At 42.2% G+C, this 17,369-nt stretch overlaps 3 protein-coding genes across 14 annotated transcripts in view; 2 read left to right on the top strand and 1 right to left on the bottom strand.

Annotated features, from left to right (window-relative positions):
* Positions 1 to 1,074: 1,074 nt before the first annotated feature.
* Positions 1,075 to 10,484, bottom strand: rcbtb2 (regulator of chromosome condensation (RCC1) and BTB (POZ) domain containing protein 2). Of its 8 annotated transcripts, XM_081700290.1 has the most exons (13): positions 10,109 to 10,484; positions 9,534 to 9,562; positions 7,847 to 7,989; positions 7,081 to 7,231; positions 6,402 to 6,568; positions 6,126 to 6,284; positions 5,867 to 5,974; positions 5,387 to 5,529; positions 4,701 to 4,921; positions 4,438 to 4,564; positions 3,598 to 3,737; positions 2,932 to 3,062; positions 1,075 to 2,757 (listed from the first exon to the last, which is right to left on the bottom strand). In XM_081700290.1, the coding sequence occupies exons 3-13, from the start codon at positions 7,970 to 7,972 to the stop codon at positions 2,617 to 2,619; spliced, it is 1,614 nt and encodes a 537-aa protein (XP_081556416.1). In that variant the 5' UTR covers positions 7,973 to 7,989; positions 9,534 to 9,562; positions 10,109 to 10,484; the 3' UTR covers positions 1,075 to 2,616. The 8 variants fall into 8 exon arrangements, 5 of the variants coding, with proteins under 5 accessions (XP_081556416.1, XP_035390091.1, XP_026867818.2 ...); XM_035534198.2 differs by lacking the exon at positions 9,534 to 9,562; XM_027012017.3 differs by lacking the exon at positions 9,534 to 9,562 and having other exon boundaries at positions 4,701 to 4,891.
* Positions 10,485 to 12,031: 1,547 nt separating this feature from the next.
* On the top strand, positions 12,032 to 14,633 carry cysltr2b (cysteinyl leukotriene receptor 2b). Of its 4 annotated transcripts, none has more exons than XM_027012032.3 (2): positions 12,032 to 12,400; positions 13,133 to 14,633. In XM_027012032.3, exons 1-2 carry the CDS (start codon positions 12,364 to 12,366, stop codon positions 14,158 to 14,160), a joined length of 1,065 nt encoding a protein of 354 aa, XP_026867833.1. In that variant the 5' UTR covers positions 12,032 to 12,363; the 3' UTR covers positions 14,161 to 14,633. The 4 variants fall into 4 exon arrangements, with proteins under 4 accessions (XP_026867833.1, XP_026867836.1, XP_026867835.1 ...); XM_027012035.3 differs by having other exon boundaries at positions 13,109 to 14,633; XM_027012034.3 differs by having other exon boundaries at positions 12,378 to 12,503; positions 13,109 to 14,633.
* Positions 14,634 to 16,432: 1,799 nt separating this feature from the next.
* The window catches only part of fndc3a (fibronectin type III domain containing 3A), a 36,393-nt gene continuing 35,456 nt past the window's right edge, over positions 16,433 to 17,369 (top strand). For both annotated transcript variants that reach the window (XM_035534136.2, XM_081699713.1), the window contains exon 1: positions 16,433 to 16,884. The gene's annotated coding sequence lies outside the window, so the exon portion shown is untranslated. The remainder of the gene's footprint in view (positions 16,885 to 17,369) is intronic.

The raw sequence follows: 17,369 nt of genomic DNA, 5'->3' as shown, positions 1-17,369 counted from the left end.
GCTGATGCTTTTATCCAAAGCAACTTACAATTATGACTGAGTACAACTTGAGTAATTGACAGTTAAGGGCCTTGCTCAGGGGCCCAACCCTAATCTGGCAGTCGGAGGGCTTGAACCACCAACCTTCCAATTACAAGTCAAGCACCTTCACCATTGAGCTACCACTGCCCACTGACTTCAATACAGATGGACTGAACACAAGTCTACGTACAGAGTAAGCATAACTCAATTGTATAAAACTGTATAGCCCAGTTTATTAATATAAAATTTACTTTGGTGGTGTTTCTTTGACACTTCAGTTGTTTAGACTAAAATGATTCCCCCATTCTACACAAACAGACGAGATGCATCTTGGAAACATCAAACTTGCATTTGAAACAGCTCTGCGAGGAAAGAAACTCGCATGAGCCTTTTAATAGCATAAAAGTTAAAACTATATGACAAATCACCCCTTATCACTGTACATCTTGCAGTATCTGTGTACCAGGCGTCTCTGCACTACAAGCCCTTTGCCGCCGAAGAACAGGTATTCCACCTTCCCAAACTCACACACTTAACTCCACGGTCATCATTACTCTCCTGCTCACACTGGGAAGCACATCTCCAATCTTAATCGGTCTGGCCTAACATAATGAAGGTTAATGCCTGCAACAGGACTGCACTATTCAGAGTGGGCATCCCACTGCTGCCATGGAGACAGCCTAGGACAGTCTGAATGTGGAGAGGCAGAGTGATGGGGTCTTGTCTTAGAAAACCTCCTGACCTTGATGCTTCCTAAGAAACAGCTGCACCTGAACTAGGACGCACACCTTTTAAAAATTGTTTATTAGATGGATGATGAATAAAAACACACAATTTCCCAGTAAAGATCAAAAGGTAATTCAGCAGCCATCCAATGATTCCTTCAGAATCTCACGAGCAGCTATTCCAATGAAACATTGCCCCCTAGAGGCATGAACAAGCTCAGCACTCTCAGCTCATGTACCACAAACGGCACAGAATCTGAACCCACCAACGTATTACAAATGGTTAGTTCCCCAACGTCTTCATCAAAATACGGTCAATACAATAATAAAGGTTTTGTGAAATTTTTAATACCATTTATATGAAGTACAAGATAGCAAACAAAAACTAACAGTGACCACGACAGCCAAAAAAAAAACAACCTTTATTTTAACAATAACCTTTGTTTTAACATGGAGAACAACAAACATCTTTTTGCCCTCAGAACAACTGAATCTCAGGAGAAGTTCAGGTAGAAATGGAGTGGAGGATCTCGCTGCCGTCAACTTGTCGTAACGTTCCCAGCTGAAGGAAATTATACAAGCACACTCTCCCCAAAAGTGAACTGTAAACAAGACAAGGCAGACCAGGCCAAACACACACCTAGTAACTTCCAACATGAAGGAACTCCACAGTTAAACGGCTAAGTTCAGTCAGGCTCACAGAGTGAGTTTCAGGATGCAGGTTTAAAAACATTAGTAAATCGTTTTATTGCAGTCTTGGCATTAATAGGCAGACATAAATATTCAAAAGACTATGAAAACTGTCTTCCTGAAATCTAGTGTATAGAGTGGGGAGAAAAGCGATCAGTTTCTTACACAGAGGCTTAATTCTCATTACCATTCTGTGTAAACACTTCACAGAACCATATCCAACTCTGATGTAAAACATTACAATAAGACAATAGGCTTAAATGTTGACCTTTCCTGGCATTATACACCAACAAACTGTGCCAAACAAAGTAGAACATGTTTCTTTCAGCATCATGGTATGAGAGCAGCATGGACAATAGCAGCAGATATGCAAATATAAACTATGCAAAAGTAAAAACACCAACATAACAGAAGTGTCTTTTATTGTTGAGTAAATCTTTACATGAACTCTCCAGTAGTAAACGGTTGACCGTGCAGCAGTTTCTAGTTAAATGCTTTTTTCTACTTTTCACACCATGAATGTGATGGAAACGCTAGTACAAGAGGAAGATATTAAACACTTAGTCACCCCTGAAAACCAGCAGATCAGAAGCAATGACTAAACAAAAATCAGATAATGAATCTGAAAGAAACCCCAACATATAGAAAAAGTTATTTTTCCCATTGTTATTGAACGTCTGTTATTTAAAAGGTGATCCAGAAACATAAAAGTGTGTGCTGAAGTCAACTGCGGTGAGAGCTTGCTATTGGAGCTCATCTGTACGCTCAGCGGTGTGTTTTTGTTACGTTTGTCTAGTGTTGCTGGAAGCATGTGGTTGGATGTGTAGTGACATCTTTTCTGCTGTGTTGTCAGTAGCGATGTGTGAAGATCTACTCCTCTGCACTAAAAGAAACGTGTCACTCCTAAAGCGTCTGCAAAGAGATCTGTTGCAGATCAGACACTGTTAGGTCCATAAGTCCCAGATTCTAAGCCCAGGTCCAAGTCCTTTACGAGTGATTAATGGACTTCCAGCAGAGGCTTACATAAGTGGTCCTGGTGTCATCCTGGACGCGCAGCCTCACAGCACAGTGCACAGCGACCCGTGCAGGGGTTTTCCGTGAGTCTCACCTTTGTGAGAAGAATGGGCAAACACGGTCCGGGGTTCTTCTCCAGCTTCCCGTGAAATCCGTCCTGCTCCGGTTAGTTTTTGAAGGCCCCATACCGACTGGCTTTGCTAATGAAATTCTTCAACAGGTCGTGGTCCATGTCAGCAAAGGCCTGGGTTTGTGTGACAGCAGTCAGGTGGTTGACACAGAATTTGAAGCAGAACTCTTCCAGGTCCTGCCAAAGAACAACATACAGCTGTGATTCCTACTCCTCTGACGTTCTCACTGGATCTAAAAGTTACAAAGTCACTGTTATCAGGCGGACTAGAAACAAAGGAGAACACAGTTTATATTGTATTACTGGCTGACGATGTGTGTGTGACGCAGGTGTATGGGCGTGTGCGCTTACCCGTGCCTCATACTTGACAGCAGCAGACAGCAGTGTGATTGCATTGTCTTCTGAAATGCCCCTTTTAATGGTTTCTTGGCACAGCCTCTTCAGACGTGTCTCTCTGTAGTAAGTAGCAAGATCCAGAAGCCCTTTAGATCAGAGTGGAGACACATTGGACTATCAGAACCTTAAACAAACACCTCTAATCAAATGGACATGAATGAAATGACAATAGGGTTCCCACTCCAAGTCAATCTGCCTGACTTTGTTAAATGGGCACAGAAAAATTAGGTAACCATAGCAACCACTCATCACACAGAAAACAAACGGCAACTAAACTTTTCTGATAATACAAACTGAATTCCCAGATATTCCATGACTTGGCCTAAAAAAAAAAAAAAAAAAATCAAATTCCATATCTGGAATATACTTTTTAAAATTCCATGATATTCCAGAAATTCCAGGACCCGTGGAACCCGGTTAGGAAGATGGTAAGCACCATTTGTCCAGGCTAGTGGACACAGGCTAGGACAGAGGCCTTCACTATCTGCGATGATCAGAGCGGGATTTTGTAAATAAGATCATGTCTTGACAAACTGCTGTATACGACACACAGAATCATAATAGTGTATAAAGGAAACCTGGCACAGAAATGGTTAATGACATTTTACAAGACGGGGTTACCGACGGCATCCTCGGGGTGCAGGCTGATGGTGTCGGTGTAGAGGTACTCCAGAAACGCCCGGTACACCAGGTACGAGAACTGACTGACCTCTATAGCTGTCTCATCAGTCTCGTTTAATAGAGCTCGGAAATGCTCGCACCTTTTAATAGAGAAAGAACCAAAACCTACATGAAAAATCTCTCATAGGAAAAAGACAGCCTTGATCAACTCTCCAGCACATATGAACATACATTTAATAGTCACACAAAAGACCCAACAAGTTAATGGAACCAGAAGTCAATCGATCCTGTTAGATGATCAGAAACGCTCACAGGAAAAAACGTAGTGCTACATTAAAGGAACTAATCAAACGTTTCAGACATTCTTGTCAAAAATATAAAATGCTCAACAACACACAGGACATAAATAAAAGTTGACTCTTTGACAGTTATTTAATCTTAGCAATGAATGGATCAGAAACGTCACTGCTCGTGAGAACTCCGGTATGTGTCCTAGCAGAGTGACAAAGCTCAGATGAGGTGAGGGCAAGTCAAAGCGTTACGCTGGCCAAGACTCCCAGATCCTGCACCGGTGCTGAAACTCTAGGACTTCTCATCTGATACAGGGCTCGTGCTTGTTTTACACTTCCAGGCATCAGCACAACAAACCGTGAACGTCCATTCAGCGTGCAGAGCGTGGTTTGAATCCAGAGTTACTTCCTGAAGCAGGCATCGTCATGTCTGCGGTTAAAGCTCTATTGGCCCAAGACAGACTACTGGTTGTTTTCCTTTTATCTTGATTGTTTAAAGCTTTCAACTACTCAAAAATATCTGAGAGGAGGTGGCAGTTTCTGGACATACCTGATTTTAAGCAGAGCTTTGTGAACATAGATACACTTTCCGTCCACCAGGAACTTTAGGTCTGAGATTTCTGGGCTGTCAAACTCTCTTTTGAGGGACTGGGCCACAGTCAGATAGTCATCTCCATCTAACAAACAATTGATCAGTTTTACATAAATTTCAACAGCACAACAGTGACAAAAAACGAAAGCACAGCACTTCTGGGAAACCGTATTAGTACATGGCACGCGGCTCTAACCGTTTTAGCTAAATCTGCAGCTTACCCACAGTGAGGAGCCTCCAGGTGACGGCAGGAGTGGCAAAGCACGCAAACACGTCATCGGTGCTGGAGAAGTGTGTGACGTGTGGGAGGGTCACGGCCTGCCCACGACAGTGACCCCACATCAGCACCTGTCCACTCTGGGACTTAGCAGCCGACGTGTGGCTGGTGTGACATGCAGCCACCTCCACCATCCTGAAGGCACAAACACGCGTCAACATGCACCTTTCAATACACACACACACACACACACACACACACACACACACACACACACACACACACACACACACACACACACACACACACGTCACATGTTCGCATGCATATATGCGCACAGCGAGCACACGTTGAGTTAGCAGCCCGCTGTAACTGACAGTATCTAATTACACGCTACCCCACAAACCGACGTTTTGAAAGCAGTAGTTCAGTGACAACACTGATTCACTCTGACACTCCCCTACACCTGACAGAACTGGTCTGGACAACATTGTGTAGAAATTATCCACTAACAGAGCAGGGAGGAACATATCCTCATTTATGATCTAGTGCTGTCCTGGCCTCCAAACACAATAATCTGAAAAATCTAGACTTCTCAGTTCAGTCATAGATTTCCCTCCCACATTCAGCACTATAACACACAGCCACCTTTCTGTCCATGCTGAGGAGCGTGGGTAATGTTCCTCTCACCGTTCTCTGTCCACGCTGAGGAGTGTGGGTAATGCCTGGTTGCACTTGCTTCCTGTGCCCAGTTGCCCATAAGAGTTTGCCCCCCATGCGTAAACAAAGCCCTCATCCGTCAGTGCCAAGGTGTGGGCATAGCCACAGACCACCTGGAGAGAGCAGGAACGTTCCCATCACTGACTCAGTAAACATGCCTGTTTTCATCCAGAGTGAGTAGAACATGGATCGGTGGGAATTAAACCATCTGTAAATGTGTAGCATTGTACTGGAATACAAGTTATATGTTTTTGGGTAGTAGTGAGATTTGCGCACGTGTGCTATAGCAACTATGTGTAAAAGTGCTCTGGGTAGTAAGGAGATCGTATAATTATATAAAAAATTATAACAATCGCCTTTCTGGAGTAGACCAGTCAGTCAGTTTCTGACCAGTCAGTCGTTCTCATGTGAAACCTGTACCATGGCTTGTGCCCCTGTGTGTTCCCTCACCTGTACTATGTTGACTCCTTGCAATGCTGCGATCCGGCAGGGTGTCTGTTGGTTACTGTTATTGCCCAAACCCAGCTGCCCGTTACAGTTATAACCCCATCCGTACGTCTGCCCACACAGCATACAGTCACAAGCACGAAGAGGAAAAGAAACACACCTTGATGACAAAGCAGGTTAAAAAACGACCCAAGGAACAGAACCATTACTGATTTATATGACCGACAGTGATGTAGTTCATCAATAAGGTTGGGTGTGCCACCTCTCCGTTGTCCAGGACTGCCATGGAGCAGAGCTGGCCACAGGCAATGTTCACCACCACCTTGTTCTGCAGACAACTGCTGACCCTGCGAGGGGTGGGCTGGTTGGCCGTGGACCCGGAGCCCACCTGTCCCGAGTTATTGTAGCCCCACGCGAACACCTGAACACATGCACACCACCAAGAACGACGTCACTGCCAGCGTCATGAAAGACAGGAAAGCACGTGCTAATCACATCAAAGCTCATTCAGTAATCAGTCCATTACTGCTGAACACACCTCTCCCTCGCTGGTGAGCGCGATGGTGTGGTGGGAACCACAGGCAACCTCAGTCACCCTCTTGTTAATTAGGTTGGTGGAGACCAAGGCAGGAGTGAGCCCATGGTTGGTGGTGCCATTCCCCAGCTGGCTATAACCGTTGTGGCCCCAGGCGTACACCTCACCGTCTACACCAGGGGGAGAGAGTGCACCGTGAGCTTTAGACGAGAGTCGTGTGCTAGGACTCTGCAGGACAGAACGAACCTAACATTTGCTTTTCAGGCCTGAGAGTGCACCATGACCTTTAGACGAGAGTCGTGTGCTAGGACTCTGCAGGACAGAACGAACCTAACATTTGCTTTTCAGGCCTAAAGAGTTGCTGTAGTAACATTATTTCAGCCAAAGAAAACCAGAAAAAAGGCACAGAGGGACAAAGGAGTGGAGCCTGTATTCATCACACTGACTCTACATTTACATTTACAGCATTTAGCAGACACTCTGATCCAGAGCCACTTACTAAAGTGCTTTGTCATTTACTTTTCCTGGCAACATGAGTGATATGAAATTAGACAGAAAATTCTGCAGAGAATATAAACGCTAGAAAATCCAGAAATCCAGTAATATCAATATGACGGTAAAAGATCCAAATCTTTAAACTCATGGGAGGTTGATTTAATTACTCAATAAGCACGTCACTGACCTGCAGTTGCAATGACCACATGTGGTCCAGTGCCACAGCTCAGAGACACAATCTTTTTCCCACAAAGAATGTCTATCCGCCTGGACTCAATGGTGCTCTGCATGTCCCCCAGTCCCAAGCAACCCGTGCAGTTTGTTCCCAGAGCAAACACCTGCGAAAATACCCAAAGGAAAGACTGGATTAAACACCTGCAAACACACTCCGAGGAAAAGCTGGACCAACACCTGTGAATACTCAGAGAGAAACGGCTGGGTTAAACACCTGTGATCAGACCCAGAAGGCCTGGAATTATACTGTCCAGTACATCTGGGTGAATGCCGATTCAACACCTTAATACCACAAAGAAATCCGGCAACCAAAATAAGTACTTTGGGATTATTTTGAGGCTCAGTTTGGTAAGAATACAGCACTATTTGCTATTGTTATATCTAAAAGCATGTTCAAACCAACGGCCAGACTGGCTCTACAGACACATTCTAATGTTCTCCACATGGTGTAAACACGTGTGGGTTAGCTTTGCAGGCATGTGTGTATATATATAGTGTACCTGTATCTGCTTACCATACAACCAATGTGTGCGCGTTTGTATGTGCCTGCTGAAGGAAAACTCCCTCCTTCCACATCCTAACTGTACACTCACTGGAAACAAAATGTTTCACTAAACAAAATGTGATCTAGTAAACTAACATTATAGATTCTCCACTGGACTATATTTAGAAGAGGCTGTGTTGCGCAGTAACAGTGCGATTAAATGGTCACGTCCCACCTCATCAGTGACAGTAACGTAGAGTGCTTCGTTAGCAGCAGTGCCAAACACACAGGCCTGCCGAACGAGCCGGAGCTCCTCAGGGGACAGCAGGGCAAACACAGGCCACTTTCCCACGTCCAGCATGCTGTGTTTTCTTTCTCCTAATCAGAAACAGGATACAGCAGAACTGGAAAACACAGCACTTGCTCACACATCACTGTTTCAGTACTAGTACTGATGCATTATAATACAGCACATTTTCATAACACTATATTACAAGACCCCCAAGGATTACAAGATGCTTCCCTAAAAACAAACTGGCTTTCAACTGCAATATGTAATAATTCTAACATGAAAACGGAACATTATGGGAAATCTCTTACGAGTTAAATACTTTCTAATAAAATGGCTAAGAAAACACACGTGGAAGCAAAATGAACTGGACAGTGTAGTTCTTAATACCCATCACTGCACACCTACGACTGCACAGCCACTTCCAGCTCCACCATCATTGTCAAGTTTGCTGACGACACCGTCGTCATGGGCCTGATCTCAGACAACGATGAGAGGGCCTACCTGGAGGAGATTAAACACCTGGAAAACTGGTGCCAGGAAAATAATCTTCTCCTAAACGTCAGTTAGACAAAAGGTCCTGATCGTGGATAGAAGCAAGAAGCAGGAGTGGCACTACCAACCAGTGAGGATCAGAGAGAGTAGATAGTTTCCAAGTACTTTGGTGTTCACATCTCGCAGGACCTGTCCTGGTCCCGCCATACCAACTCCCTGGCAAAGAAGACTCGTCAGCGTCTTTACCACCTGAGACACCTAAGAGACTTCAGACTGCCCTCCAAGGTACTGCGGAACTTCTACACCTGCACTATCGAGAGCATCCTCACGGGGAACATCACAGTCTGGTTTGGGAATAGCACCAAGCAGGACAGACAAGCACTCCAAAGGGTAGTGCGTTCAGCAGAGCGCATCACTCACACGCAACTTCCTGACCTACAGACCATCTACCACAAGCGGTGCCAGACCAAGGCCAGGAGGATTGTGAAGGACTACACCCATCCCAAAAATAGGCTCTTCTCTCTGTTGAGGTCAGGGAAGCGCTTTCACTCCCTGATGACCAAGACAGAGAGACTGAAGAGGAGCTTCTTCCCACAGGCCATTCGGGCCCTGAATCAGGCGAACTGATAAACTGTGGGGACCACCACCATGTAACATAACTGTGTGTGTATGTATGTATGTATATATATATATATATATATATATATATATATATATATATATATATATATATATATATTCAATTACCACCATGTAACATAAAAACTGTAAATATGTCTTTTTACAAAATGGATCTGTACATTCTGTACATTGTGTACATATATATATACACAACCATATACATTGTACATTGTGTATCTAAAGATAATATACATATATTGTACATACATTGTTAATATATTTTTGTACATATATAGAATATATATTCCTCTATGCACCCCTGTTTTCTTTTTCCTCAGTTTGGACAGAGCGCTCTCAACCATTTCACTGCGAGTTATACTGTGTACGACTATGTATGTGACAAATAAACCAAACTTGAAACTTTAACTTGATCTGTAAGTAAATCATCTGATATCTTAGAGAACTATAAGCAGTTGTGCTATAAAAGACAGTGGGAGACTGTAGTGGGAATCCTGACCTGAACTGGCCAGGGAGATACGGGCTGATCTGCGCAGGGAAGAGAGAAACTGACGCTTGAGTGAACATACTGATGTGATTTACTGTTAAACTACGACAACCACAAAACATGTCAACAGCATAACAAGAGACAAGCGGGCTAGGTTTGCAAGCTGTTTGAACAGATTGATTAGTAAAGATTATTGGGCTTCATTCTTCACGCCACTTATCGATTAGTGAGGATTACTGGTGAACTCAGCACCTGGCGAGAACGTGAGGCGCACGCCTGTTTGCCAGGGTTACTGCCGTACAGAGCTGAGCTGGTACCAGCTAGCTAAAATAGGATAAGATAAACTAGGCTAGGCTAGGCTAAGATAGCAGGCTACATTAGATAGTGGCATCTTTAAGTCGATAAACGTAATCTAGCCATCTGGGTTAATTAAGATTAGGATGCACGCAGCTCGCAGTCAAGAGTCAAAATTAAGTTAGTAGATAAAGTCTTTAGCTAATCAGCTAGGTTTAGTTAGGTTAGCTAGGTTAGCCATGTAAGGATGTGAACTATCTTAGCTACTGACATTCCCAACAGTTCAGCATTACCTTGTTATTATCGTAATGCCTGAGCCTTCACCAGGGGACGGGACAGATACAGGACGGCCCTTCAGCACCTTCGTTTCCGTTCATGTTGCGACAAAAACAAACAAAAACAGGTCCAAAGCCAAAGGTGCTAGCTAGCCTAGCCCAGCTAGCAGAGTAGGGTGTTGGTGCTGTCTGAAGGCCCAGAGTAAAGGGATTATCCCAGCAAGATTCCTACAACTGGGGAGTAAAGGGATCACAGAGCGATCACAGAGTATCCCAGCAAACTGGACCAGCAGAGCAGGCAGGATTCCTACAACTGCAGTACACAAACACTCCGCTTTCGCTGTGTTTACGCTGCTAGTGTTTGCAACTCCCTGACTACTTCTCCCTAACACCACGCCCCCGCAGGAAAGACCACGCCTCAAGATAGACCACGCCTCCATAAGAAAGATAGCGACGTCTACTTTAATTATTTTAATTAACTGTTAATTAATTGTTAACTTGCTGTTGCTTGGGTCCAAACTGCAAATAAGTGGTTTCCTGACTGGGTAAATTGTCTGTGTGATAACATTATAATGAAACTAATAGGCAGGAATCTGTTGGGAAGTTGATATGTGGCTTAATCTACATCAGTAGTTGTATAAGTTGTTTGGAGAAATGGCTCTGCTCAGAAAGCAGATTTGCTACTATTGCCATTTCAACTGGCTTTTCATCCAGGTGTTCTCCTTACTCCACTCCACACTATGTAGTGCCTGAGCAGAGAAAATGGTTCTCCCAAAAGTCTTACTTACCCACGACACCCCTGACGAACCCATCTGCTCCTCTCAGCCATGAAAAATCCATCTCCATGCTGAATTTCACAAACCTTCATGTTATTGAAATAAGATGCTCAAAGTAAACCGGTTAAATGGCATATTGTAGAAGAAGTAAATCTAAAATAAGATTTCGGCTAAATTGAGCTGAATTGGGCGGAAGTACTGTTAGCTCAGTCAGAATCTCCCTCAGCGTATGTCAAAGAGCTTCAACAATAAACAAGACAAACCTAAAAACACAGTAGAAGGGTCTTGGACATATTATGAAGGTCTGTTTTATTGTTGTGGCAGCTTAAGTACTGATAGATTTTGGATCAGCAAATAAATATGTTGCAAAACCACATGAACCACCACTTAAATGAGAAACACCAGTCCTACACTTGCACCCACTGGCTACTTTGTTAGCTGTTACAGGCACATGTTACAGGCGCACAGGTACAGACCATAGCCCACCTGTTGGCATGTGTAGTTCATGGGCCCCTCCACCTCTCCACCTCTCCAGTCTGTTCACCCAGTCTTTTTCTAATCTGCCAAGGTGTCAGACTGTACAACTACAAGGGGTTTCCATTAAATAACCGCTAAAGATAAAGTGGGTTGTGAATAGGAAATTCTAAATATATGTAGCACTGAAATTAAACAGGAGTGCATTAATTTGAATAATATTTAAATACCTAGTAAAGATAATTGAATTAGATAATCAGCAAATGATTTTAATTCAAATTGTAGTCTTATCCATCAGAATACATATTCATAAAATACAAATGATTATATTCACCCAATAATGTAATCTATCTTGTAATGAGATATTTGTTATAAATAGCAGGTTTTTTTCTATATTTTTCACACACCAAAAACTGAGGTCCATATATAAGTGTGTGTGTTATGTGTATTTATATTGATGGTGATAAGTTCTAATACAACACAGCAACCCAAAACCACACTTGTATTTGAGCCAGGCCTCCTTACATGCAGCTCAGGTCCATGACTGGAGGCAGAGAAGCATGACGTACTGATTAGCCTGTGATTCCTCTAGCTGTCTGAGCCAAACATTCTTAAGCAAGTCTGAACACGTGATCTGAATATTATTTATAGGCAAAAGATAAATCTGAACAGACGAATTTTTTATCCCTTTTTTGGAATAACAACATCATCTAATACAAGTTGTGTGACAACTTATCTATATTTCAGCTTTTGAAAAATGTAAAATATTCCTTCAGAGTATAGCTTTTTGATATATTTTTAGATATTAGATGTCCAAGAAAGTTGTAAAAACTTATTATACCCAAATTTTACAAACTGTATCCAGTAACAAATACTACTGGGACCAGCCTAATATCCACAATTAGTGTTTTTTTGCAATGCTTTGTGTGTGTGTTTATGTGTGTGTGTGTACATTTACCGTTGGAACATTTCTAGCGGGGAGTTATTTTGAAATAGCACTGCTGATGGGGTGGTCCTGTGACCATGAAAATGTACCAGAACGCCTTCCAACTACACAGAAGTAAGTAAGGCTTTCTGTTCATCACCTCTACCGTGTGCTGGAGTTACATTTATTCATTTTGAATTTCTATTCATAAGCAACAGACATTAGCAAAACTTAATAGGTAAGTGCATGTTTAGTCATTATTATGCAAACATGTATTATACATGTCCTAACTGATATCTGTATTTAAATGACTATAAATTATCTTGGAAAGAACTTAAGTAATTAGATTCCATATATATTTAGAGTAATGCTCTAGAGTAATGTATGCATGTTCTAGAGTAAATATTCCTCCAGCTTCTTCTAGTAGTAGTATTTTACAACAGCTTTTTTTTCTAAAATCTGTCACTGAGGCCATTAAAGTCGTGAATGTGAGATTAATTAGTATGTCTACAATATGAAATATTGTACTTCTATGAAAGTTTCTCTTCATAAAAAAATAGAATCAGTCTAATCAGTTTATGGAGTGTATTAAATCTCACCATCAAAGACAGCTATAAATAACCTTTAGGAAAAAGACCAAACAGCACAATGTCAGTTTCAACCTGTTCCCAGTACCATTTATTTTCATGTTTTATATGGAATTCAAACAATCAGTTATAAATCTCTTTTGAATTACATTTTATGTATATTTTAATATTGTTAAAATGCATTGTGATTATGCTAAATAAATTGTGAATGCATTGTGATTAACTTAAGATAACTCTGCAGATAACTCTGTTTCAGATCTGATTTAATTGGTCTTTACAGAATTTGACGTAGAAGCAAGGATGAATCAGTCGTGTCCGGAGAACATCACAACGGTTCAGTGCAATTGTTCGGTCAGTGACTTTAAGCACAGAGTTTACCCAGCTGTCTATTTGTTCATCTTCTTCCTGGGACTGGCTGCCAATCTGGTCTCCTTATGGTCCTTCATAAGTGTGAGGAGGACTAAGAAGAGGTTCTCGTCAGTCAAGATCTTTATGCTAAATCTCCTCATTTCGGACCTGATGCTGGTGTCCTCCCTGCCATTTCGAGCAGCCTACTACATCATGGAATCTCACTGGGCCTTTGGTGACATCACTTGTCGTCTCATGTCTTTTGTGTTCTACACCAACATGTATGGTAGTGTTTACTTCTTAATGATGCTTAGTATAGTTCGCTTCATGGCTATTATGAAGCCATACAAATTCACTCAGTTACAGAGTAGCCAAGCTTGGCTGACATGTGCCTGTGTGTGGCTGGCTGTGTCCTTAACCACAGTCCCTCTGTTAAGTGCAGGCACTTATCAGGAGCTGTTGGGTCAGGTGAAGTGTCTGGAGCTAGACTTGTCTAGGGTGAACATCTTTATCACCTTGAACAAAGTTGCTGTGTGTGTGGGCTTCATCCTGCCCCTTATAGTCATATCTGTCTGCTACATAATTGTCGTTTACAAATTCCAGCGGCTTAGAAAGGTTCCACAAAGAGAAAATCATCAGTATAATAAGTCCTGTTTGTTGGTACTCATGGTTCTGCTGATTTTTTTCATATGTTTCATGCCTTATCACGTGGTGCGTACTCTGTTTCTGGAGGCTGAGAAGGAGGTGTATGAAAAGGGCTATGAAGCCACATGTGAATACATAGTGTTGATCAGAAAGGCTGCAGTCCTCACGCTCTGCTTAGCTGCTGGGAACAGCGTCCTGGATCCCCTCCTCTTCTTCTTTGCGGGGGAAAATTTCTGGAGCTTTTTGCAGAAGAAGAAAGAAAGGGCCCAGAGCAGAGCTTTTAATCAGGGGTTGAACGCCAGGAGGGGTTCGTGATCTGAGCGACTCGTGAAATATGGACCAGGACTTGCAGAAAGTCCATATAATCCAACAACATACACAAAGTCCATATGTTCCAATAAGACACACACACAGAAATATCTTCTAAATATTTACAAGTACTTATAGGATTGCTCAATGTCCATATATGCCATACTGCAATTTCCATCTATTGTACAAAAATGATAATGAAAATTAAAATGTGACTGTGTGCTTTTCAGTGGATTAATATCTGTGCTATAACATTACAATATACTCAGCATTAGTCATCTAATGGAGGTTGTATTGTTTATATTTAGAGTCTGGAGACTGAATTATTTATATTTCTTTACACTGTGAGTGTACACATTCAGCCTCATGTTGCCAAAGATGGAACATTTTGCAGAATTTCTTAAAATTTATATTCCTTTATTTTCTGGGTTTTTACATTTCAGACATTAAAGCTCCAGTGTGAACAAAAGGTCATTAAACGTGGGTGTAAACCTTTACTGGGTCAGTGATGTCTGGCTAGGTCATGACACTAACAGTAGGCAGCATCTAGAATAGAAACATCCGTTTCCAGCTCACGCAGTGTCAGAGCTGGAAAACTGAAACTTGTATTTAAGTGACAGGCCTCACATCTGCGCGAATCCTTTACTGTTTGCATGTACTTTAATATGAAAGTGCCCACTTTACTACCACGGCAAAGATCCTCTCATAGACTACATCATAAATTACATGGTGCTAAGAAAAGCATTTCTTAATGTTTTGAAATACCGCTATCTCTACTGAATTATTGCAGTCACAGTTTAAACTTTGGTATACATTGTTTAGAGAGCTCAAAGGTTGAAGTCAAGCAGGGATTGTTAAAGAAAAACCTACCAAAGGTGATGATTAGAGTTTTATGGGAAAATAATGAAATTATTTAAAACAATAGTTACCACGAAAGTGACATTAATCGTTCGTTTTTTTTAATTTAGTTTGGGCACCAACATTTCTGCTTGCTCTACAATGTAACCTCTAGGAGAAAGCTTACATTGGAAAAATTAAGGTGCATTTACCTTTGTACCGTCGAACAACACCTGTTTTCAACAGGATATCAACATGTTGTCGAAGTGATGAATTTCACCACTTTAACAACTCAACTGTTCAATGTAAACTGCCAGCGGAGATTTTTCAACTGCATTTATCGATCTACTTGCTTGCAGCGCCACCTGCTGGTCTCTCTCTATAACACACTCATTACCTACAAACGAATGTAAACGGACAATTTCCTCTATGGTGGAAATTGGAACACGACAGTATATAGCTATTCTCTACTTCATTAGAGACTAGTATCGGTCTTGTCTAGACATGATAAAAGCTCTGTTGGTCTACTTTACTTCAGTATGTATGTTTTGACCACATAGTCAGACACAGGTTACTCAGTTAATGTTTTATTCCATTACATTTAAGTTAGTGAAAGAAATCATTTGCATGAATGCACCAATTTATCAAAGCAACTTATTATTAACATAGGAAAAGCTGAACTTTACACTTTGTTGCATTTTCTTGGATAACAAAACAGATAATTGCCATACCTGATAGTGGTGAAGATGATGGTGTTAACGATGCTGGTAAAATGACATACATTATTCAAAGACAGAGTAAATGCCAGGTGACCGAAGCTCTGGCTCTGGTCTTCCTGGGGTCTGGCAGCATCTCCTGACACTCCTCCACTATCTAAGATAGTTTAGTAGTTTGCACTGCTATTCTTTACACGTTCACGTTGGTTTACATTGTGTAAACTGATCAACAGAAATGGCACTGTTCAGGTGCACGGTCACCCTGGCAGTTCTCTAATGCATTCCCACTCTCATCAACAGTAAAGCAGACTCAGATGAACTGTACAGCTCAATGAACCTTTGAGTGCTGATGTCCTTTCCTGTGCAGCATGTTACTTGATTTTAGCCTAAACAGAAAACAGGATGAGTTTCTATTATACTATTCTTCTGTTTCCTGCAACAGAAGACATACTAAAGCTAGCTAGCACAGCTTTACTCTATACTTGGAATGAGAAACATCCTTAATCAGATGCACAGTAATGGTCCTCATGATTTAAAACAGTAAGTAGCACTGTGCAATTTTGTACAGTTTTGTGCAGTTTTATACAGTTTGGTGCAGTTTTGTGTGCAGTGCGCTATAACCTAAATTTCCCCGACAAAGCGAAGGTAAATACCTGCCAATGCGCAAAGTTAGTGGGCACGGTGAGCATGCGCGTTAGCTTGTGTACATAAGAATGGCGCGTGTCCAGACCATGAACGAGTCCAGCTCGCGCGCAGACGGAGGCTGAATGTGAAATTAGAACGCAGTGTCTCCACATCCGACATTACAGGAACAGCAGCTCCACTATGTGTTGTTGTCGAGGTCCTGCGCTCTTAAACCTGACATGTAACGTTAGTGTGGGCGCTTAGCTAATGCTAACAGCAACGAGCCACGTAGGTTAGCTTGAGTTAGCTGGTTAGTTAGCTGGGTTAGCGGGTTAGTTCTACAGTTAGAGTTAGCTAGCGCTAGCAGGGTTAGCTGGTTAGCTAGCGCTAGCAGGGTCAGCTGGTTAACGTTAGCTAGCTCGCCTGCTACTGTCTAAGCGGCGCCTGTTTGCCAACAGACCAGCGAATGACCAACAGTTTTGTGATTCTGACTCCGCTGAATTGGAAGGAAACGCACATCTGTTACTGAAGAAGGAAACGAAGAACAACTGTGGTAAAGCTTAGTTACTTCAACGTCTCCCAACTAGCTTGTTTACCTAAGCTGTTGGTGTCTAGTGGAGGTTGCGATGGTGTGTTTTGTGTAGGGGCTGGTTATCCAACACCCAGCGCTCAGTAACCTCGGGTAACCTCGCTAGCCCTACACATAACTGGACACGAAGTCTTTCTGTCAGCAGCTCTAAATCTCTCCAGTCAGGGGTGTTTATTAGCCAACATTGGGCATGTCTCCGCTTACAGACATGACACGTCAACCTTATCTGGGTTCATGTTGGTACTGAGTTAACTTGCTAAACTACCTGGCCTCCTTCTCTATTCCTTCTCATGATGTTTAAAATAAGCTGATTGATTCCATTGACTAGTTGGATACGTAAAATAAAATCGCGTATGATTTAAGTGAAAAATTGAGATCTAGTCTGTTGAATGACTGGCAAGCAATCGCTAAGTAGCTAGCCTGTGTGTGTAATGTAGGTTGTATTGTAA

This window comes from Electrophorus electricus, chromosome 17 (genome assembly GCF_041902795.1).
Source record: "Electrophorus electricus isolate QZ-2024a chromosome 17, ASM4190279v1, whole genome shotgun sequence".
NCBI classification, from domain to species: Eukaryota; Metazoa; Chordata; class Actinopteri; order Gymnotiformes; family Gymnotidae; genus Electrophorus; species Electrophorus electricus.
The sequence above is the reverse complement of the archived record's forward strand: the minus strand, read 5'-3'. Positions and strand labels throughout refer to the sequence as shown.

Bases quoted from the DNA above. Each gene is read 5' to 3' on its own strand.
- rcbtb2 (XM_081700290.1), bottom strand. From the start codon at position 7,972: ATGCTGGACGTGGGAAAGTGGCCTGTGTTTGCCCTGCTGTCCCCTGAG. The intron at 7,232-7,846 runs GTGGGACGTGAC...GTATTTTCGCAG, and splicing joins ACGTTACTGTCACTGATGAG to GTGTTTGCTCTGGGAACAAA. The intron at 4,565-4,700 runs GTAAGCTGCAGA...ATTGTTTGTTAG, and splicing joins CTGGAGGCTCCTCACTGTGG to ATGGAGATGACTATCTGACT.
- cysltr2b (XM_027012032.3), top strand. From the start codon at position 12,364: ATGAAAATGTACCAGAACGCCTTCCAACTACACAGAA. The intron at 12,401-13,132 runs GTAAGTAAGGCT...TGGTCTTTACAG, and splicing joins CGCCTTCCAACTACACAGAA to AATTTGACGTAGAAGCAAGG.